This window comes from Ipomoea nil, unplaced genomic scaffold, assembly GCF_001879475.1.
Source record: "Ipomoea nil cultivar Tokyo-kokei standard unplaced genomic scaffold, Asagao_1.1 scaffold1834, whole genome shotgun sequence".
In the NCBI taxonomy this organism is placed as follows: domain Eukaryota; kingdom Viridiplantae; phylum Streptophyta; class Magnoliopsida; order Solanales; family Convolvulaceae; genus Ipomoea; species Ipomoea nil.
In genome coordinates this window covers 3463849-3480000 of record NW_017618262.1, presented here as the reverse complement: position 1 = coordinate 3480000, position 16152 = coordinate 3463849, and the positions used below count along the sequence as shown (strand labels likewise).

The following is a 16152-nucleotide window of genomic DNA, read 5'->3' as shown; positions in this document are numbered from 1 at the left end:
GACTTTGTGAAGCGTGGAGTGAGGGTAATTTTGTTGTTGAATTAAATGGTGTTTTAAGCTCCCCTTTTGACCATGTTATCACTAAAGCACTTGCATATAAGGAGGCCTCATCATGATTCATGAATTAAGGAAACTGTATTTGTGACTATAGCAAATAAAGGATCACCCGACCAACTTGGCCGGAGTTACCCTCTACTAGTTGTATCATTGTTTTTCATGTTAGACATTGTGTTAATAGAGTGGCTCATGCTTTGTTTCACCATATATGCTTTGAATAATTATCTGGAGGTGTGAATTACGATGTCCACATTTATTTGTAATTTTGTGAATACTTAATGGATTTCTTAATTGACCTTTAAAAAATATTCGATATTCTAAAATTAATAGGACTAAATTAATAGGACTCTCTGATTTTAAATTTTTAATAGGACTAAATTAATATATTTATTCTAAGAAAATTGGATGCAGGGTGGTTTACCGACTGAAAGGGAGTGAAAGCTAGGGGGGGGCGGGGGCGGACATATTCAAGGCAAAGCGCGTGACCAATCAAAAGACAGGAAAAACGTAAATTGACGTGGTTAGACTGTCTGTCAAGATTCAAGAAGAGAAACGATGATGAAGTCAGTATTGGGATGCCAACTGCTCATGGTGCGCGCCAAGCCCCCCAACTTCCTTTTGAATCTTCTTCGACGTCACGCGATATGCCGATTAAATAATAAAATCATCCTCTGAATCGTAGAATCCAATCCTAGAGTTTCAATTTTGAGCCCAGGGACAGAAAAAGAAGAAGAAGAAGAAGAAGGAGAGGCGTTATGGCTTCGTCGCCGTTGTTTACCGGCGAGAGAGCCGTGGTGGTAATATTCGTGGCTCGGATCGTCTACTTGGCTCCGTTATCTATCCTCTACGAATCCATTTCTCTTTCCATCCTCGCTCTACTCGCTCTCTCCGTCGAGATCTCCGCCGACGACCACTCCCCCACTCCTCTTTTCCAATTCTTCAAAACCAGGTAGGAAATGGAAATTGAAAGAATGCAATATGCAATTCACCACTATTATTGTTAATTCTTCGAAAATTTTGGTGTTAGTTGGGGTTTATACACGGATTATCTAGGGTTTTTGTTTTTCTGCTATGAATTTTGATGAGGTAGACTGCGGCTGCATGCTGATACTGTCCTTTTAGATTAATTTTTTTTTTCTTTCTCCGTTTCCTGGAAATTTGGGTGACTTGCGGTAATTTCGGATTATGTTTTCCCCCCAAGAAATTTAGCTTACTGAAAGATATGGGGAAAGTGTACGCTTCGTTTGTTATATGAAATTTGTTCACGTTACTCTTTTTTGGTTAAATTGTGAATAGGATTTTGTTTCCTACGGATTTCTGTTTTTGATACATGAGTATTTGGTTATGGTTAGGCCCGGAGCTTCATCAGGAATATTTCTGGGGGCAGTAACGCTACCTGGGCTTATGGTTTCAAAGTTGATTCAAATGTCAAGAGCTCTGGCATTAGGTGAAGTTGGAATTGAAGGTAATCTACCTGCTTAGGTCATGTCTGTTTTGCAATTGCTAACGCATAACCCATAGAAAAGGTCACATTTACTGTAGACTTGTTAAATATGGTTTGATCATATTGAATTACAACAGAAAAGGTCACATTTACTGTAAACTTGTTAAATATGGTTTGATCATATTGAATTACAGCTGATTTGTAATCTATAAGTCTTTTTCATATATACTTTTCACAGAGCTGGAATATCTGAAAGTGCAATACTGGATTACCTCTGCAATTTGCTTCAGTGTGCTAGTTTTCCTCTGGCTTGTTCTTTTCCGTCAACCACGCTGCAGATATTACATCAATTCTTCCTGTATCATAAGCTGCATATGTTTGTACATAGGAGTCTGCTGTTTCTATTGTTCTCTGACATCTCATGGAGGTATGTTCCCCAACCACCATGACTGTCTTCCTCTGATATTGATGGGTTATTGATTGTGTCGAAACTATTGACGAGTTCATTTGAATTGATTTAGTTTTGGTTGAGGTGTTTAGGAGGATTGAAGCATTCATTTTAACAGATTTTCCTCTTTCTATTTTCATAGCTCAACCGACAAGAATGCAGATATATTCACTTCTGATGCTTTTGAATTCATCTCTTCTGTAGGGTGGAATGCTGCACTGTTGCTATTATGTCTCTCTTGTCATGGTTTTGCAGCTGTGAAACTAATTGTGAATATCCTTGATACTTTTCCGGCATGTGCTTCCATTGGTAGGCCAAGTTACTTTGTACTTAGCATTTCCCTATTGGAAAATACTATTCCATGTATTATCGAAGAAATTTCACATCATCAGATCAATAGCTACTTTCTCTCCATGCACACAAGTGAATGTTGTGAGCCTTGAAGATAACACATGCCATCTAGTTGAGATGTAACATCAGAAAATCAACAGTTTCTTTTTAATGGCCTTAGTATTTTTCAAATCTTTTCCTCCATTGAGTCCGGGTGGTAGGAGGAATACTGATTGAAAGAAAATCTTTCATTGAAGTATGTCTTCTGGAATCGTAGTTATATTTTTGGCATATAGGCAGCATCATCTTGATGTCAATATATAAAGTGAAGCTATATTCCATTGAGGAAAACTTGTTCTGGACTCCATGACTTCCGTGGATATAGGATTAGAGTATATGAACTACTTTTAGATGGCTTTACCAGTGATCTTAAAATTAGAAGCATGGAACATGGATGATGGATCTCTGACAGGCTGAGAAGAGCTGATTGAGCTGGAATTCAGCTATCACCTTCATTGAGGCAGCTCTTTCTCAGATTTTTATTTCCTTGTCACTCATAACCTTTTTCCTTGAGCATTAGCTTTTGATTTCTATCCAAATTTTCATGGAACTATTATAATGAACATTAATTACTTTATTAAAAAATTGCACCAATGTTCATGTCTATTTGTTTTTGTAATTATCTTTCTTTACATCGCGTTATAATGATATGATCTTATATTTCTGTGAGTTCAGAGTATTCTAACTTTTTATTTTCTCAACCACCAGAACTCAAGTTAATCTTGAGGCTGGTCTCTTTTGATGTGATAGTTTTAATGTAAGCCTTACCAAATTCTATCTCTTCTTAGGAGAAGCATTGTTGGTAACATCTGGCCTTGTTGCTTACCTTGGAGATATGTGTGTGTATACTGCTTCTAAGGCAAGTGCATTAATCATACTTTATTCAATACTCAATTTTAGATTGGTGTGATTAATCTTTTTTAAAACACTAAATATTCTTTGAGCAGACTCATGGCTACTCTCCTATATCAAATACGGCCTTTAAAATACATTATATATCAAGAAGTGAGATCAGCACTATTATTCAGGTATTTGGCAATTAGTTTAATTGCCACCGTATCCTTTTCTCTAATTGATTTAGAGGGAAGGACTGTAATTGAATTGACATTGACAATTAGAATCCTTCTCATTTTATCCACAGGGAATGACTATTGGCCTTCTTCTTCTCCCCATGCTGTTTAAATCTATTCTTCGACTTTTAGGACACTTGAGGGTCTTGTCATACTCTGGAGACACAGCAGATAATAGGATCCAAAGATCTTTTTTATTCTATACTTCACTGGCATTTGTTTTGGTTGGGATTGTTCCATCATGGATGCAAGTTGTTCAAGATTTTGGGATGCACCCGTTCCTATGGTAATCTTACTTACAATTCCCATAACATTTATTAGATGTGTATGGCTGGGTTTCTGCTGCAGTTATTATATGCATTGCATGATGTACACTTACAAAGACTTCGTTAGAAGCTGATATATACAGTGTATTTATATTGACTAGCTTGGGGCATGGCGTAGCATGGTTTTCTTACATCTTCTGTTTTTCAGGGTATTTAATTTTGTATTCTCGGAGCCACTAAAGAGGCTGTCATTATGCATATATTGGTTGGTTCTTATATATGCATCAGTTATACGGTTTTACAAAATTTCAAAACACAGTAAGCTTGAAAGGATTCTTCTTCGGAAATACTATCATCTGTTGGCAGTGTTGATGTTTATTCCTGCTCTAATATTTCAGGTAATTAAAGTTCAAAGTTCTTGTTAGTTGCAGGTTATTTTTCAATAATACTTCTTTTATTCTTCCTTCTTGCTCAGCTCTCCCTCTCTTACCCTTCCTCTTGCTTATTCCCCTTTTAAAAAAATACCTAGCTCCTCTTAGAAGTATGTTGACCATCTCTTTTCTTTCCCTCTCCCTTCAGCCAAAATTTCTTGATCTGGCATTTGGTGTAGCTTTGGCGGTTTTTCTGGTGTTTGAAATTATACGGGTAAGTGCCCATTACACATTATTACTTGATCTTTGTAGTGGTTTTAATTGCATGGAATTTCAATTCTAGCAACTTTCAAAGTTGGCTAGAAAGAGGCATCTTTCAGGAGTTATGAATATGAATTGGTGAAAGGAGATGTTTTGGTTTTCTCTGTTTTGTCATATATTAGTTGTCTCCAATTTTGCCACTGCTTGGTTTCAAAAAAAAAAAAGGTTGCATAACCATTGATTTTCTGGGCAGATTTGGAGAATTTGGCCATTGGGGAAGCTTTTGCACCAATTTATGAATGCCTTTACTGATCATCGTGACTCTGATCTTCTTATTGTCAGGTGTGATGTTTTCTTTATTGGATTGAGTCATTTGTAACATGATCTTCTCATTAACCAGAGTACTTTTCCTTATGTCACCATTCAGCCATTTCTCACTGTTACTGGGGTGTGCACTTCCAATCTGGTTGTCTTCTGGCTTCAATGATCGACCACTGGCCCCTTTTGCAGGGATCTTGAGTCTTGGAATTGGAGATACAATGGTGAGAAAGCTGATTTTCTTCAATTCTACGATTTTAGTCAGTATATTCATTTCTTTTGAGACAAATTTGTTGTTTGTGGAATCCAAGTGATTTGACTGTTCTAAGTCCGTATTTAATATGTTTAAGCAATGCATTGTTATTGACTCATGGGTTTGTTGCTGACCCATCTCTGCACTTGCTTAAATAGAATTTCATATAACGCATGGCCTGCACTTTAGTTCACATACATTTAATGAGTAGAAATTTGAATCATTGGAATAGTTTGTGATATCAAATATCAAATATGGTGCTCTATTCCACACACTTTTATGGGTCTTCTGGCATTTGAGATTTATTCTGAGCCACTGACTTTTGAAATGGTAGCCCAGTTGGTATTTTCAAAATTCACTTTAAGAGGAACTGGCTAGAATTCAAATTTGCATGACTGAAAAGTGAAAGTCTTGGAAGAATTTTTAAAAACTCTTTCAGTGTTGCTTGCCATGTTTCTTAGGCAATGGGAAGGTGCTCCTATAGAGAGAATAAGATAAATAAAATCATATCTACTTGGATCAGCATGCTGTCAAGTACCATCAAGAAGCCTTTTGTTTTATTTTTTAAAACTAATACTAAATTTTCCAATATGTACTTAAACTTTCTATCACAATTAATCAATCATGTTCTCATATGATTTTTCTGTTGGCAGTAATGAAGCCACATGTGATTGTTGAGTTTACCTTCACAATCAAAATGCCTGTTTTACACTAAATCAGTAGTGATTGTTCTTGCAGGCATCACTGGTTGGTCACAAGTATGGAGTTCTGCGTTGGAGTAAAACTGGCAGTAATTCTTCTTCTTCATCCCTATATTTCTTATGGTTGAAATACATAGCATGTTAACTAATTTATTTATTTTATTAGAGAAAACAATTGAAGGAACCGCCGCTGGTATAACTTCTGTCCTAGCTGCATGCTCCATTCTACTTCCACTTCTTGCAACTACCGGCTACATCTTCACTAAGGTCTCTCGCTTTATCCCTCTTGTATGTTTCCACACACATTATATACTCAGATGCGCACATCCTCCCCCATGTCCCTTGACACTAAGACTCATGTTCTTTGCTACGAGAATGGAATAGAATTCATTCTCACATGGATAATTGGCAAAGAAGTATATGGAAAGTGCTTAAACTTAGTATTTAATTCCATCACTGATCTTATATCTGCAGAACTTGTTCTCTCTCCTTTTGGCCGTGACACTTAGTGGTCTATTGGAGGCATACACAGCTCAACTAGACAATGCCTTCATACCTCTAATGTTCTACAGCCTCCTGTGTCTTTGAAGTCCATCCTAGAGTGGAGAACGTGTTGATTGAAAGACGAACACTCAAATCTAGTCAACAACTTTCTCGAGATTTATGGCTTGCTGCCGCTCTCCCCTTTGTGAATATCACTGACATCTAGTTACTAGGCATTTTCTTAATTTGAAGAGGTCGAAGTTTTGCAGGTTCAGTATAGTGATGTGATAACAAATTTTCATGTTCTCTCATAGGAAAGATGAATTAGGGCAAAGTAGTGATTGTAAAGAACATGAGAAAGGTATAGTAAATTTCCACTTTAATTTTTTTTTTTTTTTAAATTTAACATAATATAACTTCTACGTTTTTTTTATTGATTTATTTTTACACAACAAAACAACATTGTACTATATATCTATTATTTAGTTAAAATAAATTAATGGTTCATTTGTTTAAAATAAAATTTGTAGATTATCAGTATGTCTTTCAAGTGGATTGCGAAATTTCCTGCTGTTGTTAACTATAGTATTAATTTATATATTCTTTGTAGTCTCTATAATGGACTTTCTATATAATATTAGAATGAGTTAATACCCAAAATGGTCCATCGACTATGCCATAATTATCAATTTGGTCCTCAATTACCATTCTTACCCAATTAAGTCCTCAACTATGTAACTTTTACTTAATTAAGTCCTCAACTATACAATTCTTACTCAATTTAGTCCTCAACTATATAATTCTTACCCAATTTAGTCCTCTGTATTAATTTGACTGTTTGTTGATTGTCAAAAGTCGGGACAAAATTATAATTTTACAAGATTTCTCCTTCCTCTCCATTTAGCAGCGTCAAACCATGCAGCAATATACTCCGATCAGGTTTCGATCGTCAAAAAATCGTTGGAAATCAAATTCATGGGCTATCCGATGCATAACCACTACTTCGATACTGACAGGTTTAGAACCCAACCGGAGCTTATTGCTACATGGTTTGGCGCTGCTAAATGAGGAGGAAGGAGAAAACTTGTAAAATTACAACTTCATTTCCACTTTTGACAGTCAACAAACAGTCAAATTGACAAAGGACTAAATTGGGTACAAATTGTATAGTTGAGGACTTAATTGGGTAAGAATGATAGTCAAGGACCAAATTGGTAATTACGACATAGTCGAGGGACTATTTTGGGTATTAACTCTATTAGAATGTTATCCTTGATGATTATAGATTATTGTATACGTTAAATTAATTACATGTTCAATACTTTTTTTTAATTAATTACATGTTCAATACTTTTTTTTTTGAATGTTAGTGGCTTTATTACATTGTAGTATCTGTTCATATACTTTCTCAACCTACTAAAACACAAAGAACCAATAACGCCTCTACTGAGGCTCAAACTCAAAACCTTCCAAATGAAAGTCCAACCCGGATACCATTAGTCCACATAGTCCTGATTACATGTTCAATACTTAGTATCATCATAAACTAAAACTAATAATAACTATATCAATTTATAAAAAAAATAGGATTAAATTGTTTACAAATAGCAAGACTAAAATAAAAGAGATAGCTATAAGAAAGAGTTTTTAAATGAGGTGAGATTGTTATAAGAATACCTTTTTTGAGAATAAATTAAGAGTGTATTTGGTTCATGAGTTTATACACCTGGAATTAGAATCAAAATTATAGTTATTGTTTGGTACTTTGGTTGACAATTTTTTAAAACACAACTATGAGATTTGATTACCCTTCAATTAAAAATCACATTTTCTAGTTAAAAATATGTATCATTCCATATTATCCCTCCTCATTTGTCACCTCCCGATTTGTCGCCTCCTCGATCACTACATCTCTTAGATTTTTGTTTTGATTTTTTGTTCATATTGATGCTTTGAAGGTCATTATATTAGGATCAATTGCCTTGCTCTAATACAATGTAAGATTGTGAAAATGAACTGTGTAGTTATTGAGAACAATGCAGCATATAAATACTGTACAGGAGAGAAGTAAAGATAATTAAGTTACAACCACTAGCTAGTCTACCTGAATACATTTAGAATAACTAATTAACACAAAACAATATTAGCCACATATATGCTTAACATTTTATTCTTAGATCATACATAACCAAACATGGGTAAAATACTTCCACCAAAATTCATTACCGTTATCAATTAAGTATTTGATTTTCATTTTGGTTCCGATTCCAAAAACACCCTAATAATTATTGTCTTGCCCAACCTATCGAAAAAATTCAATCATAATATGGATTAACAAAGTGCAAAAACTTTGAGACTTCTTATTATGTAATTAAGCTACATATATAAGAACAATAGTGAAGCATATAGTGCATAGAAAACGGGAATGGGGCAAAACATAAGCATTGGTTTCAAATGGAGTTTTACTACACATACTCTTAATTCCTACTCTATCACTTTTACTTTCTTATATGACAAGTTATGATAAGATATTTTTATTATGTGAATCCTACTAAGTGTTTAAATTAAGAGTATGAATGTGTGAATAAAAGTTTGAAGTATAATTTGAAACAAAATGACAACATTTTTCTAATTTTTTTAAAAATAAGTGAAAATGTTATGAGAACAACTTTTAAAATTAGATTGCCATGAGAACCTAATCCCCAAAGCATCTTTCAAGGACGTATGGGGCATGTATGCAGGGCCCTTCACCCTAAATAACCCAGCAAACAACAGCAGTGGTGCAGTAAGGGAACACGTCTGATCCCCTAGTTTTTTTTTGTTTTTTTTTTTTTTTTTTGTTTTTTCTAATGCATTAGGTTTCCCGCGCCCAGATAAATAGTAAATCGCGAGCTGTCCCATCAGTCCTTAAAGTTTCCACCCATTGTCTGTACACTTTATCCACAAAGAGTTTTCATCACCTCTTATCAGTCAAGGTCTTCCAATGACTCCCAGTTTCTCAGAGAGATTCGAACTTCCACATTGTCGCTGGAAAAAGCTAAGGTTTTAGGGTTATCAATACGGTCAAACCAACTAAACTAGCCACGGGAGACATCTGATCCCATAGTTATTGACTAGGGGCTGCACAGCTTAAATTGGCAGTGAAAATACCTCTCTGTAGAAACATTTTTGGGCACAGTTGGTTTCATATTGTAGTAAAAAACTCCAAGCCTAAAGTCTTGAAAGTTCATAGTCGTTGCTATTTGAAGTGCACTTTGGGTGAATGCCGCCTTATGACTTTAGCCGGAAAAAGATTACAAGAAGATATATTAATCTAAATTGTCTATAATTGACAGGTTCAAATCAAGAGAGTCAATAGACACGTACTTTTCACACAACTAACTATCCAATCCGCAACTCGAAGAGTTGCCCAACAATAACTTGATTTCCATCAACATTGTGTCCACACACAAGTACACAAGTGTTGGAGTAACAACTAACTCCGATCCAACCATACGGATAAGGGTGCACAATGGGTGATATGAACTGGTGGGTCATGTCCAAGCTAGCTTGTTAGCATATATATATAATCCAAGGGACTTGGGCGGCCCATTCTAGGGCCTCAACCCAATGTTATCGGTTCAATCACAGACATCCATTATTGGAGGATGCGAGTGGTTAGGGGAGGATATGATGTTGAAGCTATTCGACAATAATGTGTAGGAGATTTTAAAATCAGTAGGCCATTGCTTGGGTTCATATGTTGGTTGGATCACTCACCTTAAGGCCATCATCAAGGGGAGTTTTTAGCATATATGGAAGATGGAGAAGGTTAGGTGGCAAAAGAGATATAATGGTGAGGTTTGAAATAATAGAAAAAGACAAACAAGTATGGTGAAGCACAGAAGAAGCCCAACTAGTGAGCTAGTTGATTTCACTCCCAACACGTTTGGTTCACGGAATGAATTTTGATTTTTGAGGTAGGAATGCTATTTCATAAGGAATGGAATATGAATTGTATTCTATTGTTTGGTTCGCAGAGAGAATAGACTTTAAGAATTACTCCGTATATTACAGTGTTTGGTTCGTTTAAGGAATAGAAATGAAATATGTTTTAAAAGACATAAATACCCTTATAAAAATATGTGGTGTTGGTGGTGGTGGTGTTGGCGGCGGTGGCGGCGGTGGCGGTGGCGGTGGTGGTGGTGGTGCTAGTGGAGTGGTGGTGGCAACAGTGGTGGCACTGGTGGTGGAGGTGGCGGCAGTGGTGGCGCTGATGGTGGAGGTGGCGGCGACGGTGGTGGCGGTGGCGGCGGTGGTGACAGTGGTGGTGGTGATGGTGGTGAAATAGAAAATAAATTTAATTGGGGGTAAAATAGGAAATAGCAACTTTAGGCTATTCTTGAGAACTCAAGAATAGCTTAATACCAGGGCTCCCAGAAATCTCTATTCCCCTTGCAAGGGTAATAGGTCATTCTCAGGAACAATGTTCCTGGGAATAGATATTTTTACCAAACAAAGGAATATATCCGCGAACCAAACGAGCCATCCAATTTTTTTTTCTTTTCTGTTTTCTTTATTTTATCCTTGAATCTATAATTTTTATTTTTATTTTCAAAAACTCAAACCACTCATCATGTCCTAAATAGAAAAGAAGCAATAGACAAATCATTAGGGATGTTAATTTTAGCCCAAAATTAATGGGTTGACTCGATAATACTAAAAGTTTTTAGGGTAAAGGTCAAAATATTTTAGTCCAATAAAAATCAATCCGATAAATCCAAAATCGATAAGACCGGTGGCTGGCAAATTATATCGTGCACCGCGGTGCATAATCGATTATATATGTACCGCGCATCAAAACAACGTCGTTTTGTTTAATGAAAAGAAATGGCATTCGTTTCCCACTGTTCCGCACCCTTCTGCAAAAAGTAACTCTGTTATTCAGTTTCTTTTTGTATACACTGCAGTTTCAGTTCAACACAACTACAATTTCATTTCGATATAACTACAGTTTCATTCGATATTTATAGACTCAAATATGTGAAAATGTTATTTAATTTTATTTTATATAAACTATAGTTTTATTAAAACACAACTACATGATCATTTTGATATAATTACAGCTTCATTGTACAATATACACTCAAATATGTGAAATGTTATTCAGTTTCATTTTATATACACTGCAGTTTCATTTCACAACAACTACAGTATCATTGTGATATAACTTCAATTTCATTTAATAATATAAAAATAATACGTGAGGCAATGTCGATTTATATATACTGTAGTGTCAGTTAGTAATTAACATATAAAAAATGCACGCTCCGTTAAAACTAACGGCACGCCGTTTCTTTACTTAAAGAAACGACGCCGTTTTGACCGCGGTGCACGTGCACCGCGGTCCACGATATAACAACTGCCGGTGGCTTGAAAAGTCTAACTCGAAATTTAGTTTGCTAGCCCAATAGTTCGAACCACTTAAGAGTTAAGACTATTCTTTTTTATAGTTGTTGGAATTTTTATTTTTATTTTTGAAATCATATAAAGAGGAAACATGTGTTGTATTCATAAGGGTTCAACTACTTGGCCAAATAAGTAACAAAATTTATGTATTAATCCACACTCATATTTTTCTCCATGGACTAGGTATATTATCTTTCCCTTCCATTTCTCTAATTGTATGGACACTGATTTTTAATCCACCCTAAAATCAGAAATAATATTCAAAATGGTCTAAACTCTTAAAATATTGTAATAGACATATGCTACAAGTAGAATAATAAAATAAAGAGTTAATAACAGGCTCAAAGAGTCAACGGACATAACCTATTGGCCCAATGTACAAACCAACTAACACACTAGAAAACTAGTTGAAAGTTTGCCTACCAACAAAACTAGTTGGAAGTTGCTTACCAGCAAGGTCAGTGGAATCTTCCAACCAATAAGGCTAGTTGGAAGTTGGCCACTAGTAAGGCAGACTAGCCAACGACAAATGACAAACAAGGTGGAGAAGTCAGGTGGAAGTCTCGGTTGCAAATGAGAGGTGATGATGTCTGGAAGGGACAAGGTGCATGCCTCCTTTTATACCATGTTTGCAGCAAAGACTATGGACATGACCAAACGAGTGAATGGACTAATTAAGGAGTCTAGCAAACCATAACCACACATGTGCCCCTATCGATCGACACTTTTCCCGCCAATTTACCATGTTACCCACAATGTCGAAAGATCTTAGACAACCCTTGGACCAACATCCTCATTGCCATTTATTAGACTACCCACTGCCTAGACCAATCAATCGGCCAAATGACACTGCTCATTGGCTAAAAATCCCTGTCGATGGGCTTGCTGTGATCTGGTCGTCGGTCGAGACCCAGAGGACTAAGACAGACCAACTAGCCAGCTAGATGAAAGGGGCGAACGACCTCCCTTTTCTTGGGTGTTATTTTCCCTTTTGTCCCATTTTTTGCATTGCCAAACATACCCTAGTTTTCCTTTTCCCTATTTTCACACTTTAGTATTTTATACTTTATGCTTTAACGTATTATATATTACTTGGCTTCCAAACTTAGCTTCCTTTTCTTCCAGTTTAAATTACAAAAATCTTATCATGGGTTCTGATTATTTCCTAAGTCCCAATTAACCATCAAATTTTCACCCCTAACCCAATTGACCTTTGACCCATGCCTCATGGCTCCATCAATGAATATGTACGTTTGAGAAATAATTTATCATATACCTATCCATTAACAATATAATATTATAAGTATGTAAAATTTATCTCCTAACCCAAGAGAATTCAAATTGAATCAACTTTATTATTAAACTCTACTCGAAGTAATACATCAAAATAACTACTCATAAATCAATATAATCACAATTTCAACAATTAAGCATATGATAACACAAAAGCCACGAAACCCTTTCCAAATAAAGCAGTCATATATATATATATATATATATAATATGCTCAAATATTGTTTGTCACATCCCTAGCTAGCTAGCTGAATTTGGCAGATCAGAGCGGATTGGAGGGTCCCCTCACAGCCCAATTGATTTCCTCGTTTCGCCACTACACATACTCACTCCTCACTCTGGACTGGCCCTGTCAAGCTTCTGTGGCCACAATTATAAAGATACCATAAATGCGACTACTCCTTTTCCTTAATGCCTGTTAGTTTTTCCCAATTTCCACCACTGTTGGACTAGATAATACTACGTACTCCTACTTTCCTTTCCCCAAACGTGTTCCATCTTCCCCCCCCCCCCCACTTTTGGTCCAACGTCAGACACTGTCGGATGCCGACATTGTGCCATGCACGAGGTCGCAGGTTGTGGTTTTCCACATGGCGAGCTGTGGTTAGTCGCCGCACCCAATTCCCACGTGGGCAGCCTCCCGTTTCACGTGGACGCTTCCACCTTCATGGGCCATGCTTGAGGGAGATATATAGGAGCCGCAGGATGTTTATTTTATATATGTGCACGCTTAATGTACATACATTTATTTATTTATTTATTTCTGTGTACTGTATATGATCGAGAATGGCCTTTTTATGTTTATTGCATGACTTAATTGGGCAAAGCTGATATGATTTATCGTTGAAACATGCTAGTTATCCACTTCTTTGACTCAAGAAATCGATAAACAAACTACTAATACAACTGTAATATAATATTTTTATAGATGTGTGTTATGTTAAAAGACCTGTGGATTAATTTTTTTAATAAATCAAATTCCGTAAGCACGACTTACATTGCATCAAGTTCGAATTGATCATATAGATATAATGCGTTCACTGTACTATATGATAAAAAAAAAGTATTTTAAATTTCATCGTGAATTGGAAAGATATGATAATAGTGGTTCTCCTAATGTCCTTATCCTCATCTCTCACAAGTATCTTCTTACTTGTCCTGTGACCTTTTCAGTACACCAATGGAAACCTAGCTAGCTACACTTGATATATTTCCTATTTGGTGGAGACTAATTGAATGCCCAGGTTGAATAAGATATTGACATCAAGTCTACTTTTTCTTTTAATATTCATCTAACCACCAGTCCAATTAACACTATTATATTGTTGAAAAACTTGTTAATTATTGTTGATGGTAAGTACTAATACATTATTATACATAAGTCGTTTTATCTCTATCTTGAATCTCCATGTGATTAACTGTTTACGTATAGTTTGGTAAATTTTTAAACTACAAAATTATTTTTTAAAATCTCATATTAATTACCATTAGGGTTGCTTGATTCAAAGAATGTTTTGAATCTATGTAACATTCTTTTGAAATTTCACATATCCTATTATTCTAAAAATGTAATTTCTAACTAAAAATAAATACATATAATATTACAATAATTACATGATTGAAAATAAAAATTACATGGATAACTTAACTAAACGTGGTTTGGAGTTTCAACTCTTGAACGGACTGAATTAAGACATATAACATTATTTCCTTATATCCGGCCTGCTAAACCAAACACAATCTAATAAATAGTAACTTTAATTTATACCACCTAACAAACATGAAGAGAAAAAAACACACACACATATATATAAAAGAATGGCAGCTGAGAATTACCCTAGATGAATAGAGTGAGGAAGTTAATACAGTTGACAGTAAGAGAGAGGCTGCTATATAAAGGGGGGGAAACTAGGATAGCTAAATATATAGGTGAAGGATTAAAGCTAAGGTGGAACTTAACCAAAATGTAGCCTTTGTCTGCATTTACACCTGCACCTGCACTTTCCCCGGCCTCTAGGTAGCGCAGCCTAGCTGCTGTGGATGCGCCGCCGCATGATGGCCGGAAAATGATGATGAAATCGGAGGATGAAGCTGAGGTAGGTAGTAGGTGCAGAAGTAACTGCAGGTGAATGCCATTTTGGATATATCTTTCAACTAATACAACTCCATACATATATACATACAATATTATATATATATATATATATATATATATATATATATATATCATCACCACCGGCCGGAGACTATATATCTGGGTACGCTATATAGGTATTGTATTTCCATTTCCACCTCTCTATTCTCTTGCTGTATAATCGCTTCTAGCTAGCTTTGCTTGGTTGAATAACCATCAGGGTGCCTTTATCACCAATTCAATATAATGTCAGGTATTCAATTCGCTTAAAAAGGTAAGGTGTTTCCCTTGAAAAGGTATGTTTTACAAATGAATACCAGATTTGAGTGTTTTTGTAAGACTTGATTTGGAAAATAATATAATGTGAATAAAAAAGCATATATAGTAACCCTTATGTTGTCTTTGTTTGCATTTAATTTGCATATATAGAAGCTAGGTTATTATACAGTTTAATTTAATTAATTTGTTTGTGAGCTTAACTTAGGCTAGCACACAAACAAACATACGTTTAAAATGGTTTTATGAATAATATATGAAGTCACTAGCTTAGTGATGTGTTTTGATACTTCATGTGTTATATTTAATTTCATTTACCAGAAAATTTGCAGCCACTATGATTTAAAGGTGCGTTTAGGTGAAGTTTAATTCGATCGGTTTTGTAACTCTATGAATAGCAAATTGTGAGAAGTTGAGATTTGATTTGGCTCCTCCTTTCACCAATACCAATACCGTTGAATGTGAAGGGAATATGGTGTGAAGGTATGCTTTCTCTTCCATCTCCATATACTACCTATACTTCATATACATACATACTCCACTTCTTCAATTCCGATCCATTGGAGTATTAATTACTCCATCCATTTCATTTTATATGTTTGATTCAATTACCGAGACATTAGTTTGTTATTTCTGATCGAATATTTATATGGGTTATTCTTCAATTATTTAATTTCTTCCATTTTTTGTTTTAATTAATGATATAGATGTTCATGATTATTATATTGCATTTCCCGTCCAAATGGAGTTTGATTTTTATTGATTATATGAGCTATTACAATTTTACAAATGATATGATTGCTTTCTATTCTTTAATTAATTACAATTTGGTTATATATATTAAAGAGGCAAAGTCCAATCCTATATATAAGAAAATATAATTATTCAATTCTAAATCATATTATATATATACATATTCTAATCTAAATAACATAAAGA

At 35.2% G+C, this 16152-nt stretch overlaps 1 protein-coding gene across 1 annotated transcript; it reads left to right on the top strand.

The window, feature by feature from the left end:
* The first annotated feature begins 547 nt into the window (after positions 1-547).
* LOC109192994 (dolichol kinase EVAN) lies at positions 548-6478 on the top strand. The gene is made up of 14 exons (XM_019343741.1): positions 548-1006; positions 1410-1522; positions 1740-1928; positions 2154-2258; positions 3128-3198; positions 3287-3367; positions 3481-3695; positions 3884-4073; positions 4255-4320; positions 4561-4649; positions 4735-4849; positions 5617-5668; positions 5746-5846; positions 6054-6478. Exons 1-14 carry the CDS (start codon positions 813-815, stop codon positions 6165-6167), a joined length of 1695 nt encoding a protein of 564 aa, XP_019199286.1. The 5' UTR covers positions 548-812; the 3' UTR covers positions 6168-6478.
* Positions 6479-16152: the final 9674 nt, after the last annotated feature.

Excerpts from the sequence above, each read along its gene's own strand:
- LOC109192994 (XM_019343741.1), top strand. The coding sequence starts at position 813 with ATGGCTTCGTCGCCGTTGTTTACCGGCGAGAGAGCCGTGGTGGTAATA. Across the intron at positions 1,929-2,153 it reads TTCTCTGACATCTCATGGAG|GGTGGAATGCTGCACTGTTG; the intron begins GTATGTTCCCCA and ends TCTCTTCTGTAG. Across the intron at positions 5,847-6,053 it reads CCGGCTACATCTTCACTAAG|AACTTGTTCTCTCTCCTTTT; the intron begins GTCTCTCGCTTT and ends TTATATCTGCAG.